This window comes from Sorex fumeus, unplaced genomic scaffold (genome assembly GCF_029834395.1).
Source record: "Sorex fumeus unplaced genomic scaffold, SorFum_2.1 ptg000006l, whole genome shotgun sequence".
NCBI lineage: Eukaryota > Metazoa > Chordata > Mammalia > Eulipotyphla > Soricidae > Sorex > Sorex fumeus.
The window spans coordinates 35,787,754-35,807,280 of NW_026606063.1; the positions used below are offsets into that span (position 1 = coordinate 35,787,754).

At 36.9% G+C, this 19,527-nt stretch overlaps 1 protein-coding gene across 5 annotated transcripts in view; it reads right to left on the bottom strand.

Moving 5' to 3' along the window:
- Positions 1-19,527, bottom strand: part of SNTG2 (syntrophin gamma 2) — a 440,849-nt gene that overhangs the window by 89,223 nt on the left and 332,099 nt on the right. For all 5 annotated transcript variants that reach the window (XM_056124862.1, XM_056124871.1, XM_056124854.1 and 2 more), the window contains 3 exons: positions 16,650-16,779; positions 14,553-14,591; positions 6,281-6,397 (listed from right to left, as the gene is read on the bottom strand). In XM_056124862.1, coding sequence (XP_055980837.1) covers positions 6,281-6,397; positions 14,553-14,591; positions 16,650-16,779 — 286 coding nt within the window. The remainder of the gene's footprint in view (positions 1-6,280; positions 6,398-14,552; positions 14,592-16,649; positions 16,780-19,527) is intronic.

Genomic DNA, 19,527 nt, shown 5'->3' on the forward strand with positions numbered 1-19,527 from the left:
AATAGTACTGTGACCCCAACAGCAATCACTCTTGAGTCTTCTTATATTCATATACAACCTATTAGCACTGACAGGAGTGTGTGTATGTGTGCATGCATTACATGTGCATTTAAGTATTCTATTAAGTACTCTGTTCCAGGGTTTCGATAGCAGAGCGGGTAGGGCATTTGCCTTGCACGCGGCCGACCCAGGTTCGATTCCTCCGTCCCTCTTGGAGAACCCTGCAAACTACCGAGAGTATCTTGCCCGTATGGCAAAGCCTGGCAAGCTTCCCGTGATGTATTCAATATGCCAAAAAAAAGTAACAACAAGTCTCACAATTTGTTGTGAGACATTACTGGTACCTGCTTGAGCAAATTGATGAACAATGGGAGAACAGTGCAGTGCTATTCCAGGGTTTCACAGACCTAGGGGCTATTGTAATATAATGAATGATAACACATTTACATTAAAAAGTTGAATTGTAAAGTTATATGCTTCCCTGAGAATAATAAAGCTTTAATATTTCAGTGATCTGAGAATCTAAACTATAAACAGACATTATTGCATAGATATATAAAGTTTATATTAACATCTGGTTCTCATAAATCTGAGGCTACTGGTAAATGCATAGGGGCCTAATTGAATTTCGGAGGTCTACTGCCTCCTGAAAAGCACTTCTGAGACTCATCTGGGGTCTTGCTATTTCTTTTCAAGTAAGAAAATTACCTCAGTATACCCTCGCTATTTGCTGTGTTCAACAAAAGCATAACCATTAAAAGAAGTTCTTCCGTTGACCCTGATAAGAGAATGGGAAGGATGGGATTCATATTCTTCAGAAATTATTGGGATTAAGAAGTCAACCAAAGAAATGTCTTGAAGAAATGACCTTGATCTGGAAGAAGAATGTGACAGCAGACAGCTCACAGTTTAAGATGAGGAAGAAGCTGACTCGATTATGGCACTGTTCTTCCTCCACATGTAAGATGCAGTTCTGTCTCTGAGGAATTAGAAATTTAGTAAAGGAGGAGACCCTGGGAGGAGAGAAGGCTGAATAGAGGAGAGAGAGAAAGTGTGTGAGAAAGAGAGAGAGAGAGTGCAAGCACAGAGACAGAGAGACAAAGAGAGGCAGAGACACAGAGAAACAGAGAGGTAAACTGGTAGTCAGATTAACAGAGATACAGACACATAGAGATACAGACTATAAGGTTTTACATGTTTTCTTGTGGACATGTTTTGTAGACTTTACTCTGAAACTCCAATACCAGGGCCCAGAGAAGATTTCTGCCTTTCCACTGACTGCTGAATCCTTATGGGTCTGGCACCATCATCACAAATTCTTCTCCCCCTTTACCCCACCTCCTTTTACGGGCCATGTCCTCACATTCAGAGAGAGGCAAAGTTGCATGTCTGCTTTTGGTAGAGGAGAGCTAAGGTTATACTAACCACTTCCAGCCTTATTTGCATGTGCTGCCCATACTGGCAGCTGAATATAACATGAATGTGATTGTTCAACTTCGGGGGAACTTGAAAATCAATACCTGACGGAAACACTTTTGAAACCAAAATGACTGTGAACAAAACTTGTGTGTGAATACAGTGAAATTCTTGTCAACAAGATTGTTATCCACCTAGGGGTTTTTCTCCCACCTAGAGACCACTGATTAGGACCCCTGATACCTTCTATCTCAGTTGACTGGAGCTTCACAGTTAAAACAATCATGTGTTGGTCACCTTTTCTTCTTTTTTTTCTTTTTTGGGGTCATACCCGACGATGCTCAGGGATTACTCCTGGCTCTGCACTCAGGAATTTCTCCTGGAAGTACTCAGGGGACCATATGGGATGCTGGGAATCGAACCTGGGTCAGCCGTGTGCAAAACGCCCTACCTGCTGTGCTATTGCTCCAGCCCCTGGTGACTTTTTCTTAACTTATCAAAAATCAATGCTAGCTGTTAAACATACACATTTTCAAAATGCCTATCTGCTACTTTCTGGAAAAGTAACACTTTTTTAAAATTTTTATACCTGATATTATTCCATTCAATGACTTAACCTCAGGGAAAATTAGTCTCTCCCTTTTCACTACAGAAAAGCATGTTGTCTTAAATCTTCTTTGTTTGATCCACTAAGAGAGCTGTGCACTAGTTCTCCATCTAAATAAACGTTTAAAACAACCAGTCATAGAAGGTTTCAAAGTTTATGAAATTTCATATAATTTAAACACAAAGAAATAATTACTAGTATATGAAATATTTAAATAAGTATCTTTTAGATAAAAATAAAACCCAATCCATTTCAACCAATATCATAACATCAGACTTTGGAGGACTGAAGTCACTAATCCTTTAAAAATGATGATCCTTCTATATACATAGAAACCTGTAGGGAGATCCTATTTTGCCTAGACATAATGTTTTACATACATTACACTGAAGGGGATGTTGGTCTTAGCGAATAAACCCTTCCTTCAAAGTGTCCAGCTTCCTGCAGATGTTCAATCTTCCCTAGCAGAGAAGATGATGTGTGCTGAGGTCAAATCATTCAGAAGAGGCAATTCCAGAGATTCCAGGGCATCATTCCAACAGAGCTTCAGTGATGAGGCTCTAATGATCTTACCATACTATGGCGCTGGACAGCAGGCTGCATGAAGTTCAACGATCCAGTGGATGGAGACAAGTAAAGAGATCTTTCAGTTGCCTCAGTGCCAGCATCAACTCAGAGATGCATGCAGTCACGAAGCAGTCATCAGCTCAGCATAGGATTCAGGGAAACTCTAATTTACCGGAAAAAGAACCAGTTGTTCATCCTGTTTCATCTGGGAAACCCAGGCTTAGAGAGAACAACTGGTAAGAGCAGGGGCCGGAGGGGTTTACAGACTTTTGCCTGAGCTCTGCTTAGCTCATTCAATTCTAGTCTCCATATCTATACACAGTTCCTGTGTAGTTTCAGGGAGACACAGATATTTATGACCAGATGCATGTGTTCTACATGTTATAGCCAAACAAAAGAAAAAAGAGTGGTTGAGAGACTGGAAAAGAGCAATGCCAGCTGGTTTGGGTGGGTTAAGCCTGTGATTCTGGGATGGGGATGCGGGTCTCAGAAAAGTAAGCAGAGAGCAGATATAGAGTCCCAGAGACTTTAAGTTAACAGAAACCCTTTCCCTGTGAGAATGGAGCTGAACAGATTTTAAATTTCTAATCATAGTTTTTATGATAATACCGTGTTACCTTTGGGGTGAGAGAAATGGGTGGGAGGAAAACTGGGAACACTGGTGGTAGGAAATATGCTTGCTGAAGGGATGGGTGCTAGAATACTGCATGACTGAAATTCAATCATGAACAACTTTGTAACTGTGGATGATGGTGATTGATTAAAAAATATTTTTTAAAATGGTGTTACCTGCTTCAGGCAAATATGAGTAAATTAAAACCTGAGTAATTCGCATATATGATGTAATACTTACTATATATTTAATACCATAAAATGTGGCCATGGATTTTTGAAATAAACAAGCCAATCCCAGTAAAAATTTTTAAAAATTACATCATCCACTTTGGTGGAGGGGAGCTGACGTTAGTGATGGGATCGGTGTTGGAACACTGTATGCCTGAAACTCAATGATGAATAACTTTGTAAATCACGGTGCTTTACATTTTTAAAATACAAAAATTAAAATGAAAATATTACATCATGCATCTGTTCATCTCATAACTGGAGTTACTACCTCTGTCTCCCCTCCTGCCCCAAGTTCAAATTCCTGTCCATGAAGTTGAAACTATTAAGAGAAGTGAGTGAAACTGACTGCTACTCAAACAGGATTAAACATCTGAGCCACTGCATCTCCCACCCCCTCCAGCCTCCACCCCTGCCCCTATCTTGTGAGGGGATGGTACACAACAGTTCCAGTTGAGCATCTCCAATTGCTGAGGTGCATTGGTTTTTCTTGGCAGCTAAACTGAGATCACTTCCTCTTCCTCACAACTGGAGAGTGAGGAGCTGCCCACAGGGTGGCTCGCTCTGTGGCAGGAACATGAAATCTCAGCTTAAGGAAGAATTGATCTTTAGTGCTACCTTGAATTCCTGATCCTGTGTTATGTGGACCTATAACTCACTGCATAGCTCAAAGTAACACCATCAGATTGATCGTTCTTTTTTTTTGTTTTGTTTTCATGAAAGTTTCCATCTCGGGGCTGGAGGGATAGGGCAGATAGGGCATTTGACTTGTACCCAGTCAATCTGGGTTCAATCCCCATCATCCCATATGGTACTCTGAGCACTGCCAGGAGTAATTCCTGAATACAGAGCCAGGAGTTACCCTTAAGCATCACTGGGTGTGACTCCCAAAGCCAATAAACAAAATAAGAAAATTTTTTTTAAAGTTTTCATCTCAAGCTCTTCCTAGGATTACCCTGCTAAATGAAATCACATTAAGTTACCAACCAATCTTATGAATACTCCTATACTGCTTTTGAAGAGAATTCCGTAATTATTTATATAAATACACAGAAAACTCTTTGTGCCAGCAAATACCCAGGACTGGTTTATCAAAAGAATCTGCCACTAAATGCAGTGTGACATTCTGGTATGATTCTTGGACAGTAACGTGCATTAATGGGAAGACTGTCAGTGTTTTACAGTATGTGTAGCTATATGGTGGATGATATTTTAGGGTTTTGTTTTTTTGTTATTTTGGTAGGAAAGGAACATTCCAAGCAAATGCTCAGGAATCCTGGCAATATTGACCCAAAAGGGTTGATGCTTCAAAGTTTGACCTATTTATTTGACTCTGGGGATCTCCAGGAATACATGTAGAGTGCTATATCTGTGGGTCCACATGATGCCAGATTGAAACTCAGGACTTCACACATACAAAGTTCTCCATACTATCTCCCCAGTCTAACTTTTGTTTTTAAAAATACTTTGGTTAGTTATATAAAGAGTTAACATTTGGAAAACTGAGGGTACACGGGAGTTTCATGCATGCTACTTTTCTGTAAATTAAAAGCAATCTTAAAGTAGAAATAGTCTTTTTAAAATGATTCTACAAATAAAATAAAAACATAGATTACTGACTTGATGCCTGAAGGTAAAACCTAACTGTACCTTTGTGTTAGTTTTTATTCTTTAAACTATTTTATTGAGGTATTATTGACATATAAAAACCTGAACATATTTAATGTATACAACCTCATGTATTTGCATAGGAGAACATACTCACAAAATATTATCTCAAATAAGTTACAGTGATATCTATAACCTCAAAAGCAAACAAACAAAAGATGATGGGGTTTGGAGAGGAGGTAGGGAGAAGAAACCCCTTATATGCTGTTTGTAGGAAATATTAAATGGTTCAGCTTTCAGAGAAGTTCCCAAGGAAGCTATGAACAGAATGACCAAGTCATCCAGAAATACAAAGGATAGGAATTCTAGGTCTAGAGAGATCTTCATCCTAAGTTTATAAAGCATTAGGCACAGTAACTAGAAATGAAGTGACCTGAATATTCACATAAAGATGGACGGTTGAAGAAAATATGGGATAAGCACAAAATGGGCTACTTTCCATTCTAAAAAAAATGAAGTCTTTTAAATATATTTTTAAGTGATTAAAAGTTTTAATGATTGCAACTTACTCTGTGTAATTTGTATCCAAATTATTAGCTCACCGAAGCTCTCAGACTTTGTTGTCTGGAACTTAAACTCACAGGAAATACATTTTCTCTAACTGATAACTCCCAGACATTCTGTTTTGGTCAGTTTTGGGAAAACAGTGTTAGTGGGCATTGGAAAACAAAATCATAATGTGTACCATTCAATATGATATTTATATTATGCACTTCACTAAATAAGGTCATTTGTTTGCTTGTAAGACATAAGTAAAAGAACACCTTAAAATGTATTATTTTGCCATGAAATTAGAAATCTCTGGCCCAAAGACCTTTATTCATTTCTCTTCGTTCTCTCTCTCCTTCAACAACATAACTGTGCTCTAAGATGGAGGGTGGGGGATCTTCAGTAATCTCATCTCCAAACTAGCTGATACTTCTGGCCGGAAAATGCTGTTAATATTGAAACATCTACTTGAATTAAGAGAAAGAAGTGGATTCCCCAACTGATAACCTGGAGTCAGGATAGGCTGTTGATTCGCAAGTAGAAGGCTCTGCCATGCCTGCAGGTGCAAAAGACATGGACATCCTTGCACCTCTGGCCCTGGCCTCTTCCAAATACCAGTCTGACCTCTCTGCCTCTTACGCAAAGCATTTTGTGATCAGCCCCTCCCCAGGAACCTTAGGACATCCTTACCGGAGGAGTGCTGAAAATGTAGAAGGAGCAGCCTTTCAAGGCCAGGAACTTGGATCTGAAGGTTTGAGAAGAGCCGGCACCTTCGAGTCTCTCAGTGACCCACCCCATATGCACAACCTGCAGAGGGAAACCTTTGAAATTAAACACCAAGCCTTACTAAGAGCACACTGTCACAGGGTAGAAAGAACAAACAAGTAGTCCTCCATTGCTCCAGCACACATATTCAACACACTCAGGGCCTGAGAGGTCTAGATCAATTTTCAAACCTCTAAATCAAGTAGTCCTTATACACTTGTGTCATTTCCAGAGTTAACAATGAAGACTTTGTACTGAGCCAGAGTCTATTATGAGCTTTTGGGAAGTTTTAGTTTTGACTTAGCAAGTGTAAAAGCACTGCATATTCCACATGGTCCTGACAAGCATGTTATTTAAATTCATTCTATTTGATGGCAATATTTCAAATTGTCTTTGAGTTTAGAAAAACAGCAGATTAATATTTTCCATTTGTATAGTCAACATGTACTTCATGTGTTTATTTTCTTTAAAGTTCAATTTCCTAATGACTGTGAACACAAAACAAAAAATGTTAGGCACCTACAAATGGCACTGAATCTTTTAATCTTGTGACACAAAATGTACACTATCACAAATCAGAATGTGATTAAAAATTAATGGAAATAGCAATACAACTTAAGGATTCAGTGCATGAATTCTAGCTGACATATGAAGCTCAAATCCCTGTGTGCCTTACCTAAGATTTAAATGTGACACATATTTTGTGGTAAGTGGTAAGACTAATTTCATTTTAATTTTCTCATTCTGCCATGTTATGAAAAACCAATTAACAAATTCTTAGGCACTAGCTATTTAAAACAACTTGTGCATTTAAGCAAAATTAAATTATCATAGATGTGCCAACCACTTTATGAAATGAAACTGCTTTCAGGTTGGCGGGTGCCAGGGTTGGGGGGCAGGGCACCCTTCAAGTCTGTGAACAGGGTACTCATGGGAAGTGCTCTGAAGAGAAGCTGCCTGGCAAGGATTAACCCAAAAGTCTCCAGGTACACACCCTCTCTCATCTAGGACTTGGTAAATCCTGACAGCTTTCACTCCTATACCTAATGGAAGGTTGCCATGGTCAAGATGCCAGATAAAGATTTACAGAGACCAATTTTCCACAGTTTTGTTAGAGACAGAAAAGGACAAATCAAGGAGCATTGTTTCACAGAGCCTGGCCATAATAGCTACATCACATTATGATGAATTTGGCTGTTGAATACAAATAATTCAGTGCAGCCAAAGTTTTAATTTGTTTTACTGAACTGTCCTAGATACACAGAGCTTTTATAAAAGCAGCTCAAATAGTTTACTGGCTCATGAACTTGTAACATCCTTAAGATTTAACATGAAGACTTAGTAATTACAATACTGTAACAGTTGTTAATGCTGTAATAAGTTCATTAGTAGCATAGAATTTTATTTCCTATGTAAGCTTGGACACAATTATCTTTGATGAGCTTCTGGTGTTCTTCTTTCTTAGTCAGAATATGGAATATTCCAATATATGATAACTGCAAGAATTCTATGCTGAGACAAATGAAAACCCTTACTAGCAGGCAGTGGCCAGCACTGCATTTTTTGAGGGCATCTAGTACTCTAGTGAAAACCACTGAAAATACAGTGTACTCCTTGAAGGCTAATAGATCTGGAGATAGTTTACATATTATTTATGAAACATTTTCCTTTCATCTGTTTGGATCACAGATAACATTTTTGTGGCCTGTAATAGTAGCACCAATGCTATTATCAATCATAAGGCATCACTCATTTCTATTGCTAATGAAATGTTAGCTGGGTTTTCTTATCACTGAGCTTTAAGAGTTCTTTGTGTATTTTGATCAGCAATGTTTTGCATTTGTGATAACTGAGACTGCATTTCTTTTATCTTTTTCTGTTTGTTTGCACCACTTCTGGCTGTGCTCAGGGCTAACTCCTGACTGTGAGCTCAGAGGTTCCTCCTGGGGATATTTGGGGGATCATATACAGTGGTAGGGACTGAATCCAGGTAGGTGCTTACCCATAGTACTATCGCTCTTGTTTCAAGGTTTCTAAGCCTAACATGTATTCCATTGGTGATAACTTACTTCCAAACTACTGCATGGATATACTGACTTATGTCGTTTAAGATAGGATTATTTAAAAAAATAATTACTAAAAAATATCTCAACATCAGGGGTCTTATGTAGTAAGAAAAATAATGCTATTATTAACAAAAGTAGAGGTGGCTCAGAAATAAACCTCCAGTACACAAACTGAAGAGATAGCTTTAGGATGTTCTAGTTACCTGACCCAATCCTAATGCTTTGTACACTAGGATACTGTCAGATCATGATTATAAAGTGTAAAGCTGCATGTTTAACAACATGGATATAAATTTTAGTTTTCTTCTTTTTACGTGGTACTGAGAATGACAAGTGGTAGTTTTGGGGGACAATATCACTCTTGGACCTGTTCCAACAGACGTGTAGATGTTTGGGTTCAGGGTTTGGGGCAAAGGTGGTGTCATGTTCTGAGTCTGGCCAGTAGCTCTCAGAAGCCACAGTTAATGTTGGGTAGAGAGGAAAATGGAGAAATTTTCTTTTAATACAAATGTATCAGAGCTGATATGCTATGCAGTGGTTCCAAGATAGTATAAATCTCTAACAATAAAACGATGCTTCAATTATTCTATAGAGCTTATATAATAATACTTATTCTATAGTGCTAACTTCTAGTGGACCTGTAGCAACATTCAGAGGCTGTAGTAGGCTCACTTTTTCAGGAATGAAATTCTAAACATGAAGTTCACTGCTCTATAGCCTGCTAGGTTTCATGTCCACAATTTTAGCTATGTAAGGGCACCCCACAACACATTCTCAAGTTTGTTTTGAGAAGTAAATGTGGCAGCAAAGAGGCAACACTGTGAAGTCCATAATCGTTCCTACTTTCCCCTAGCACTTCCCCTCTGGTTTGGCTAAGATAACCTGTGCTTAAGGCAACACAGGACTGTAACTGCTATCTTCTCAATTCCACAGGGCTGGCAGAGAGCAAGGGCTCCAATTTCTTGAAAGACATAGTGTTGACCTCTTCCTCCAGTCAGGAACCGTGTTTCGGTGAGGGTTACAGAAAAACCACCAGGGGAAGATACTAATTAGTCTGTTTATCCAGGTGATGGAGGGGAAGAGCTTTTGCTTATTGATTGCCATCAATATGTGTAGCCAGAATCTCTAGGAAACATTGAGAACTGGTTAAGTTCTAAATTGCTGCAAATTTTTAAGTCATCAGTCGACCAAAAAAAATGAAGCACAACTGAAAAATAAGACAAAGTCTTCATTTAGTATCTCTGGGAACATTATCTGAAAGGACAGTGCAAAGCCTGGGATTATGTTCCTCTATTCTGGAGAAAGTGATAGTATAAGGGACTGATAATAGTTGATCCAAATGATGACTGACTAGTAAGCTTGTTTCTAAACAAAAATCTCCACGGTCCTCCAGCAGGTTCTTCAAGGATCTGAGTGGTTTTCGTTGGTTAAACTAGTTTTAAAGTTAGCTCTTTCATTTGGGGTGGAGTCTTTGAGACGCTGAACAACCCTCACACTCCCTGCTCTGCTTTAAGATCCACCTCAGCAAAGCATCACTTGGGACCTTTTCCTTCCTCAGCAGCAAGCACAGTATCTACTTTGACCATCCACTTCCTGCCAAGGATCTTCTCCAAGTTCTTTTCATCCCTCTGGATTAGGAAGGGTTGAGAGTGCACAGAAAACTGTCATAGTCCAAAAGAAAAACTTCAAATCGTAGAAACAAAATGCCCCTCCAAAGACCTAACAACCTGGCTTGACAGTTTCTAAACTTTATAAAACAAGTAATATTTTATTCTGGTGAGAAATCCTAACAAAAACTTGGATTTGTGGCTAATTTAACACAGAATACGGCAGTGGAGATCTAAAGTAAATTTTTTCTTTACCTGTGCAAAATAAGTCCAGCTGTGTGTTTTCTCTTTATTGGTAAAATCATACATTGAGATTCTGCCAAGTCTCTCAGCCTTCTTTCTTTTCATAAAACACCTAATCATACACTGCAATTCTTATTCCACAAGGGATGAACTTTAAGTTGGAACCAGGTGTGTGGGAACTTAATTTAATATAGGTTCACAGTACCACAACATACAAAATATAGATGACAAAGATTTATATTGATATCTAAATCCAGACATTTCAAATAGTTCATATGTGAGTGGAAAGTTGAAAGCATAAATTCTTGCCGAAATGAATTTTTTTTTGTCCCTAGCATAATAGCAAGAAAGCAGCAAGCATGCTTTAAGTAAGAAGAAACTGCCAATGGGTATATTTATCATCTAATTCCAATTCAGGCTGAAAGCTACACGATTTATTTAGAGCCACAGGTATTGATGGAGAATAAAAGAACCAAAACTCCCAAAGCATGGAGTAAATGTGCTTTTCTTTCTCCCTTTTTCCTCTAATCCCGCTCTCTTTCTCCTCCAGGGGCTGGGTAATTTCTTGTAGCTGGTTTTCTCCCCTGTGTGTAGTTAATGTCGTGTTGTGTTCACTGTTCAATAGGAATTACACGTTGAAGAGTAAGTTAGGCTCCTCTTCTGACCAACGTGGTGATATACTAGCTGTTAATAATGTGAAATGTCTATAAATTTGGTGTGAACTTAATTAAATCCCATAGGCAATTTAACTTTGTCTGAATTAATTAACAAAGAAATAAGTAATAGCTTATCTATTATTAGAAACATTTGGGTGTTTTATGAATCCATTTAGGTATATGTAGTTCATAAATAATTTTCAGGGGAGCTAATTTTATCTTTTACATTATGAAGTTTCAAATGGCTTAATACATGTTCCAAGAAATATATATTATAATTTTATGAACACCTACCTGATTGTATCACTATAATTAAATTAGGAGGATGTAACCATTATAATAAAGGACCATATTTTCATTTATCTTTTCTGATGCCATTTCCATAGGAAAGTTTTTTCACTTCAGTGAGTCAAGATAATTGGTTTAACATCCATGAGATGACAACTATACAGTTAGTCTGTTCCTTTATTCAGAAAAATCCAGAATTACCTAAGTCCTGTAGGTTTCCTACCGACGTGGGGACTCAGTCATCCACATCTCTCTTTAATTAAGGTTTTGAGAAGAAATTTATTTTGAAAATACTCAGAGCTGCCTGCTATTTTAGCACGGTGGACATATGTTCTAGCAAGCCTAGGGCAATTCTAAATTTATGTCTGTTGTCTTAGTATTGCTTTTAGGTTGGTCGTCATCCCAGAAAGAATTGCCAAGTCTGGATTGCAAATAATATCAATTTACTTATCACATATACATGTAAAAATTTATACTCTTTGTCTCTTGTATTTTCTTCCATTTCTGTTTCTTTTAACTGCCTATTTATGTGGTTGTCATTGTCTTTTTTTCTAGGGCTATCCAAATATTATTTAATTGATTCATACAAAATCAGCAATTGTTTAGAAAAAAAATACTTCTTGTTTTCATACATCTAAGATCCCATAAGATACAAAACTTACTTCTTTGAGGAAACGTGAAACAAACCTCTACAAAATTCACCTCAAGATATATCAAGGTTTAATTATTTAATAATCCTACAGAGTCAGGCTCATTTCTCATAAATAAGAAATATCAATTTATTTCCAAACAAATGCATTCAAGCCTACAAATGAATTCAAAGTGTTATGGAAATTTTAAGTTTATAAAATGGCTTTACCTATTACACTTTCCTTTTCTGTAGAAAAACTGGGACACTGGTATTAATATTTTTTAGATTATACCACCAGAAAATAGACTGGAATGTGAACTCAGGTTGAGTCAGATAAGACCACATAGGATGATTCTAAAAGCAAGGTTTTATATTTATTGAAATTCCACTAAGATAAAGCAGAACTATGACTACCCCATTGCCCCAGAGGTCTTAGAATCCTAGCTCATTTAATATTCTATGTGTTGGGATTTTTATTCCTGAAATAGATCTAAGTTTCCTTAACCATCCATTCATAATTGTAATTTAAACATTCATTCAAAATTGTAATTTTCTCATAATTCAGTGATAAAGAGGCATGAAATTTCAAAGTAATACAGGATATGTTTTGAATTTCATCTAGCAGTCTTTCTCCCACTCTCCATTAACTCATTCTAGCATACTTTTAATGGGCCAAATAGATATACAATGGGTAGGGCTTTTGTCCTCCATGTGGCTGACCTGGATTTGATCCCCAGCATACCATATGGTCCTCCGAGCACTGTCAGAAGTGATTCCTGAGTGCAGAGACAGGAGTAACCCCTGAGCATTGCCGGGTGTGACCAAAAAAACAAAACGAACAAACAAACAAACAAACAAAAAGAATACTTTCTAAAACTCCAGGTGCTTCCAACTGCAGTGAATTCAAGTCTTGTGATAATTGCTCAGAACATGTTTCATCATATGACATGCACATCTACACTGTCCTTCACTGCAAGCCAACAAGTCACGAGTGATGTGTGTGCATCACTGGAGGGAAAAGAACTCTGACTTATCAAAAAACACTTTTTTGGAATTGACTAATTTTGATTCTGTCCACAGAAACCAATCTCTAATGGTAACTTATTCTTGGATACCATCATATTATTTTGTTCTATCCTTTCTCCATCAGTGATAAATTTTTCCAGAGAAGGTATACTTTATGGGGAACAATGTAGTCATATGTTCTCAGTGGAAAAGTCCATGAGAATGTCTTACAAACACAAAGTATAACAGAAAAATAATGTATTATGTTTAAGAACATGAAATGAGTCATATTTACTTGAAGACATTTATAGATATATTGTGCATTAAATTGTGAATTGTACTCATTAAGCTATCTGAAACAAAAGAGTTGATTAAATCTTATAGGACTATTATAAGAAATAAAAGTTACATATAGAAGGATTTTTCTTAGTGTTTCTTTTCAAATTTACAATGATGACTAGAGAGGTTTTATTAAAACTATGACCCTAATTTCCTGCCTTATTCAGTGAACACTGATTCCAAAGAGTCATTCTACTGAATGTCTTCCACTTTGAATTCCATTTTATCACCACAAAATATTTCAGGAATATAATAAACATGCTTTCAAGAAAAATAAGCACATTTTCTCCCTCAGTTTTCTTAATTTGAAGATAGAATACATTCTTCTTCAAACCTGAAAATCAGAGAACTACTGAACATAAATTGAAAAGTCTTACACTGACATGAAATCTTCGTGCAATGTGATCTTATTATAAAATAAATTGGGTAAAATTACCTAAAAGTTTATTTACCCAAAACATAACTTTATAATGGATTGTTGTTACTTCTTGTCCTACTAAATGATTAGTCCTTGAATTAAGAAGTTGGACATACTGCCATGGAGGCAAAGGGAGGGTGGGAAAGGGGGGGCATACCAGGGATATTGGTGGTAGGGAATGTGCACTGGTGGAGGGATGGGTGTTTGATCATTGTATAACCCAAACATGAAAGATTATAACTATCTCACGGTGATTCAATAAAATTTAAAAAAATCAAAATCAAATCACAATAAAAAAAGAAAGAAAAGAAAAGATGAAATGCTATCTTTGCTACAACATGAATTTGTGGTAGAAGTTGTTATGTATTTGTTATGTAATTATATATTTTTGTGTATTTATGTAAGATAAATAAAAAATGTTGATTTGATTAAAAGAAAAGTTGGTCTTTATTCTCAGAACAGTGAACTGAGGATTTTGAAGAGTCCTTACCCTATTACATCTGGGTCAAGGTGAGAATTTGCCTCAAGGTAAATAGATTATTCATACTGGGCAATGTTTTCTTCTCCACTTGTGATAAGATTTCAAAATGAGAGCAGTTATCTAAGAAGATTACTGGATACTTAAGATTTCAATTATATAAGAAAGTCACCATTATAAACACCCTGAGCAGAAACAACCTATATTGTTTAATCATCTTCCTTAGAAACCACAACCACATATATAAATAATTTACAACACACAGAGAAATGGAAAGTTTCCACCCACACTATTTCAACAATGAATGGGCAGTTTTAGGGAGTTAATACTGAGGATCAGAACTTCTGGCTTAGATTTTACATATGTCTTTATTTTAGTATCAAACATTTCAAGTCAAATCTCATAACAGAAACAGAATACTTTTAGAGACTTTTTATATTATCTGCACAGACAATGCAAATCCTACCTGGTCAGAAGGAGAACAGCATTTATTTGCCATTTTCATCTGTAAAAAGAGGGAAGCAAGGAGTCACCATGACAAGTATATTAATGCCATAATTTCTCATTCTGTCTAATTGGCAACTGAAATTAATTACCTGTATGAAATGTCCTTGGGAACAAGCTTTTTATTTAATGATGAATTTGCCATCTTAAAACCAAACCAACGTAAATAAAAATGTATGATAGCAATTCTCATAGAAAAAAGGTTATATTAGCATTCCTAAATTATTTTTTCCAAATGTCAGTATCCTCTGTTAATGAAGTACAGGTCAGGAAATGCTTAAATTTCAATACATGCGAAAAATGGTGAAAGTAGTTTCTGTTCTGTATAACCTATGGCAATTATAATTTTCAAATTTGCTTCTTCATTTATTTCTTCCTAAATACTGCAAGGTGGATATTTTACAAAATGTTACCAGTGAGGAAATAGAGAGCCATAATAGTAAAACACCCAGAATTACACAGCTGGAAAGAGGTTTCAGATCCATATTACAAAGTATTTGAATTTTTTTCCCCTTTGCTTGCATACTGGCTATATAGTGTGAGGATCACCTAGAACTGAAAATTAACATTACATGCAGTTCTGCATGTACGATCTAGCACTGCCTGTTGTTTATTTTATCATTCATCCATCAAGAAACCTCTACAATTCCATCAAAAACTCAATTTCTTATATTTCCTTACATAAGTGAAGAAAGAATGCCTCTGAGGTCTGAGAAATAGAAAACCAACCTGTGTGGCTGTCAAATATTTGAAACTGCCCAACGAATTTCTACTAAGGGAATCCAAAGAATGGTGGGAGAATTAGCAGGAAGTAGGTAAGTGGGCAGTAGGTGACAGGCGCTGTCGTGTCCCATTGTGAACCAGGTTCTCAAATCACTAATCCAGGAGCAGAAATAGAACTGGGATACTAGTGAAATCATGAGAAAGTCCATGAAGAGACAGAAGCAAGTCAGAGGTCCTGTTCAGGGCTAGGCATGCCATATGCTACTGACAGTGTGGTATCAACTTAGTGTAGGCACACAGCTGCTCTTTTATGAAACTTAACACTCTACTGATTATTCTACTCCATTTCATATCACTTATTCTTAAACATATTCTCTTCTATTCTTTTTAAACATCAACCAGATTACTCAGGAAGACAGAGCTCTTTTCCAATCCTGAACTCCTCTAGTCAAAATGTTAGAAGTAACTTTTTTGGTTAGGTGTGCCTCCTTCTAAGTTGTCTATCATTTCTGGGCATTTTATCTTCTTGGTTAAATACAACCTAGTTCCCTCAATAAAAATGCCACATTACATAGATGTGGTGGTTAAAGTACACATAAAATTATAAACTCATAAATATTTCTATGATTGTGGGCTTGAGTGATAGCACAGAGGTAGGGCATTTGCCTTGCGCGCGGCCGGCCCGGTCGAGCCGGGTTCAATTCCTCCGCCCCTCTCCGAGAGCCCAGCAAGCTACTGTGTGCACGGCAAAGCCTGGCAAGCTCCCCGTGAGGTATTTGATATGACAAAAACAGTAACAACAATTCTCACAATGGAGACGTTACAGGTACCCGCTTGAGCAATTTGATGAACAACTGGAGGACAGTGCTACAGTGCTATAGTGCATGAAAAAATGACAGAAATGAATGCAGGAAGTGAGAGGGAAAAAGAAAGAAAGGCAGAAGGTGATAGATAGTTACGAAGTATTCAAATGTTTGATGGCCTGTATTTCGAAACTACTTAGATACTTAATTTTCAATTTTTATTTATTTATGGGTTTTGGGGGAGGTCACACCCAGTGATGCTTAGGGCTTAATTTTGACTCAGTAATTATTCTCGAAGTGTCTGGGAGCCATAAGGGGTCCCAAGGATTGTACCTGGGTCAGCTGCCTTTAAGGCAAGAACCTTTCCAGTACAATTTTGTAATTTTTTCAAATTTTATCTTATATGAGGACAAAAGTAAAGTTTTGTTCTTTTAATGTTTAATATTGTAACACTGCATTAAGGTTAATTATAAATCATACAAAATCTTAATGATTTCTATGCAAAGCAAAAAGTAGTGTCAGGTTGTGCTTACGTTTTGTAGCGTCAGATCACTGATGTTTGCTGACACAGCCCTCAGCCAGTCTGCACTCTCCTGTACTGTGTAAAACTGAAGAATCCCAGAGCTGACTCCATCCAGAGCTAACACCTCAAATGCACTGGACCTGTGGAAAGAAGAAAATTGGCACTGTGCAAGGGGCCCCTAATAACCAATCCTCTAACAGAGAAGGTCAGGAAAGGGACCTCATCGGGTCTCAGGCCTTTGGTGGTTCCACAACTCTGTCCTGGTCAATCTGTTAGACATGATAGACAAGTATAGTCGACAAGTACAGTCACAGAACTAACACCTTCTGTACATTAAATAGCTGCACTTAAATTAAGCTATTTCTTATTCAATAAAATATGAAAAGCAATAGACAAAGGAGATAACTCTTGCTCTTGTAGAAATTTTAAGGTTATTATTTTACAGGTCCCTCTGCAACAATTCTTTTAAAAACCCTTTTCTATGGTATTTAAAGTTCCTCAGGCAATGATGACAGGATAAATTAAGCCTCATGATGATTTAACACCGATGTTATTTTATAACTACATGCACATTTTTATTTCAAAAGAAAGAAGAGTTAGGTGCTTACAATAGTGCTTAAAAAAACTGGTTCTCCTTGCTTTTTTTTTTCCCCACAAAAATCAACTTGCTACAAACCCAGAGATGTCAAATTTATTCATTAATAGTAAATAGTGGTATGCACCTCAGCTGTCCTTTTCTATCAAGTCATACTTTAAAATATTTACATATTATTATAATGTGGAGGGATGAGTTGGTCTCTCAGCAAAATGCTTACATTGAAATTTTAGTCCCTAGTACGTCTGTATGTGGAGCTAGATCCTGCATAAGGATTCAACTGGAGTTGAAAAAAACCATGGAATGAGTACTGATGCCCTGATGAGATGAGGTTCCAAAGTGAGTCATCTGATCACATAAGGAGAATGTGACCACCTGCATGGCAGGAAGAGTGCTTTCAATGGGGGTAAAAACCCTTGCTGGCACCCTGACTTTTAACTCTACTGGATGTCAGAACCACGAGAAAACAAACAATATGTTTAAGCCCGCCAATCCATGGTATTTGGCAACGGCAGCCTGAATTTTCCAATACAGCAGCTTACAAAAAGAAGAATCTTATTTATATTTTTCTGTTTATTTTTTTAAAAAAATGTATGTAAAACATGCCTCCTATAGCTTCATGTCTTTGGATAAATGGATAGAAAAAAATGTCATTTTTTAAATCCAAGGTCCATACAAAATTACGTTTTGATAATCCTTAAGATTATATGAGTTTAATAATGGATTGGGTTAGCAAGAAAAAAGAAGATAAGGAATTGGAGGCATTATAAAACTGCCTTCCATGTTTCTGAATCACAGCTACTAAAGCACTTTCTTCATTTAAATAATCTTTGTTTCTCTTCATAGGTGAGGTCCCTGTGCCATTTTCTGCTTAATTAGCCTTGCTTGAGTCAGCACACCTGTTTATTTCTCGGTGAGTTTTCTGCTGATAACAATATATAAAGTGATAAATGGGGAAACTTTGTGGCACATGATACTTGAGACAGAATAGAATTGGAGGTAGAGGTAGCCCTGGAAAGCTAGACAACATGATAAGCAACGAATGCAAAGCCTTCAGTGTGGGAACTGGATTTCTTACCTCTGCATTTCCCATGTAGTTGTATAATAATGATTCTTCTTACCTTGTCTGCCTGGTGAATACTTATTCATCATTAAAATCCTCAACCTCAAGAGTAATCATTTTCCTGTGAGATCTTTAGATCCCCGAGTGCCCCAGTTATAATGATTTATTTCTTTGTCTGTGCTCTAGATAACTTTATTAAAATGTGTTCTAACTTTTCTTTAGAGTCTAATAAGAACTCTGACTCATTTTAAGTGCAGTGGGAAGCCACCAGAGAGCTTAGAACAGAGAGATGGCATGATATGAATAGCTTCCCTACCTCCCTTTACCCAAAACTCACTCACTGAAAACATTCTGAAAAGGAAAATGGGAAAGGTAAGGAGAAAAATTAGTAAGTATTTGGAATAGTTACGAAGCATGGGGCAAAACCTGAGGATTAAATAATATTTGTGATAACTGGAATAAGCAGTAAGTGGTTAGATTTATAAAGTCAAAAAATGTTTAGTCATGCCATTTAGATTTTCAGATGAGTTGGATTTAGAGCATAAGAGAAAGCAAAATTTACAAAAGAAGATATTCAATCTTCATCAGAACAGATGGAAGGGGAGAGTTACTATTCATCATCTTATAAATAACTTGGGAGGAGCTGGTAGGAGGTGGGCCAAAAGTCAGAAATTTGACTTTAGACATGCTTATTTGTGGTGCTTCTAAAAAGATGGTGAATTGGCAGAAGGATAACAAAGCTTAGGAGCTTAGGGAGATGTTGTAGGTTGTACATATAATTATGGATTCATCAACCAAAAATAGTGATTGCTGTGGTGAAAGCTATTTAGAAAGAGATTCACAGATTGGGCAAATATCGGAGAGACTTATCCCTTTTGGAGTCAACAAATTTCAAACACTGACCAGATATGATTCTTTCAATGAAGCCTATGTTTTTTTTTTTCATAAAGAGTCACAGCGGGTTGTTGAAAAAAAAAATAAAAACCCATGCAATCAACATATTAGTGAGCTTTAAATGCTAGGCGCAGTCAGGGAAAATGACAAAAGGTACCCCTCAGAATCTATTACCTTAGGATGACTAAGGACACCATAAACTGTCCCTCTTAAGTGAAAATTCAAGGGTTTAATAATGCTGTCAATGGAGAGAAGTAATGTACCGAATCCCCTAAAATAGAGCTAGTAACTAAACAAATTAACTAAAAATAGGAATATTGACAAGGGAGTTAGGAG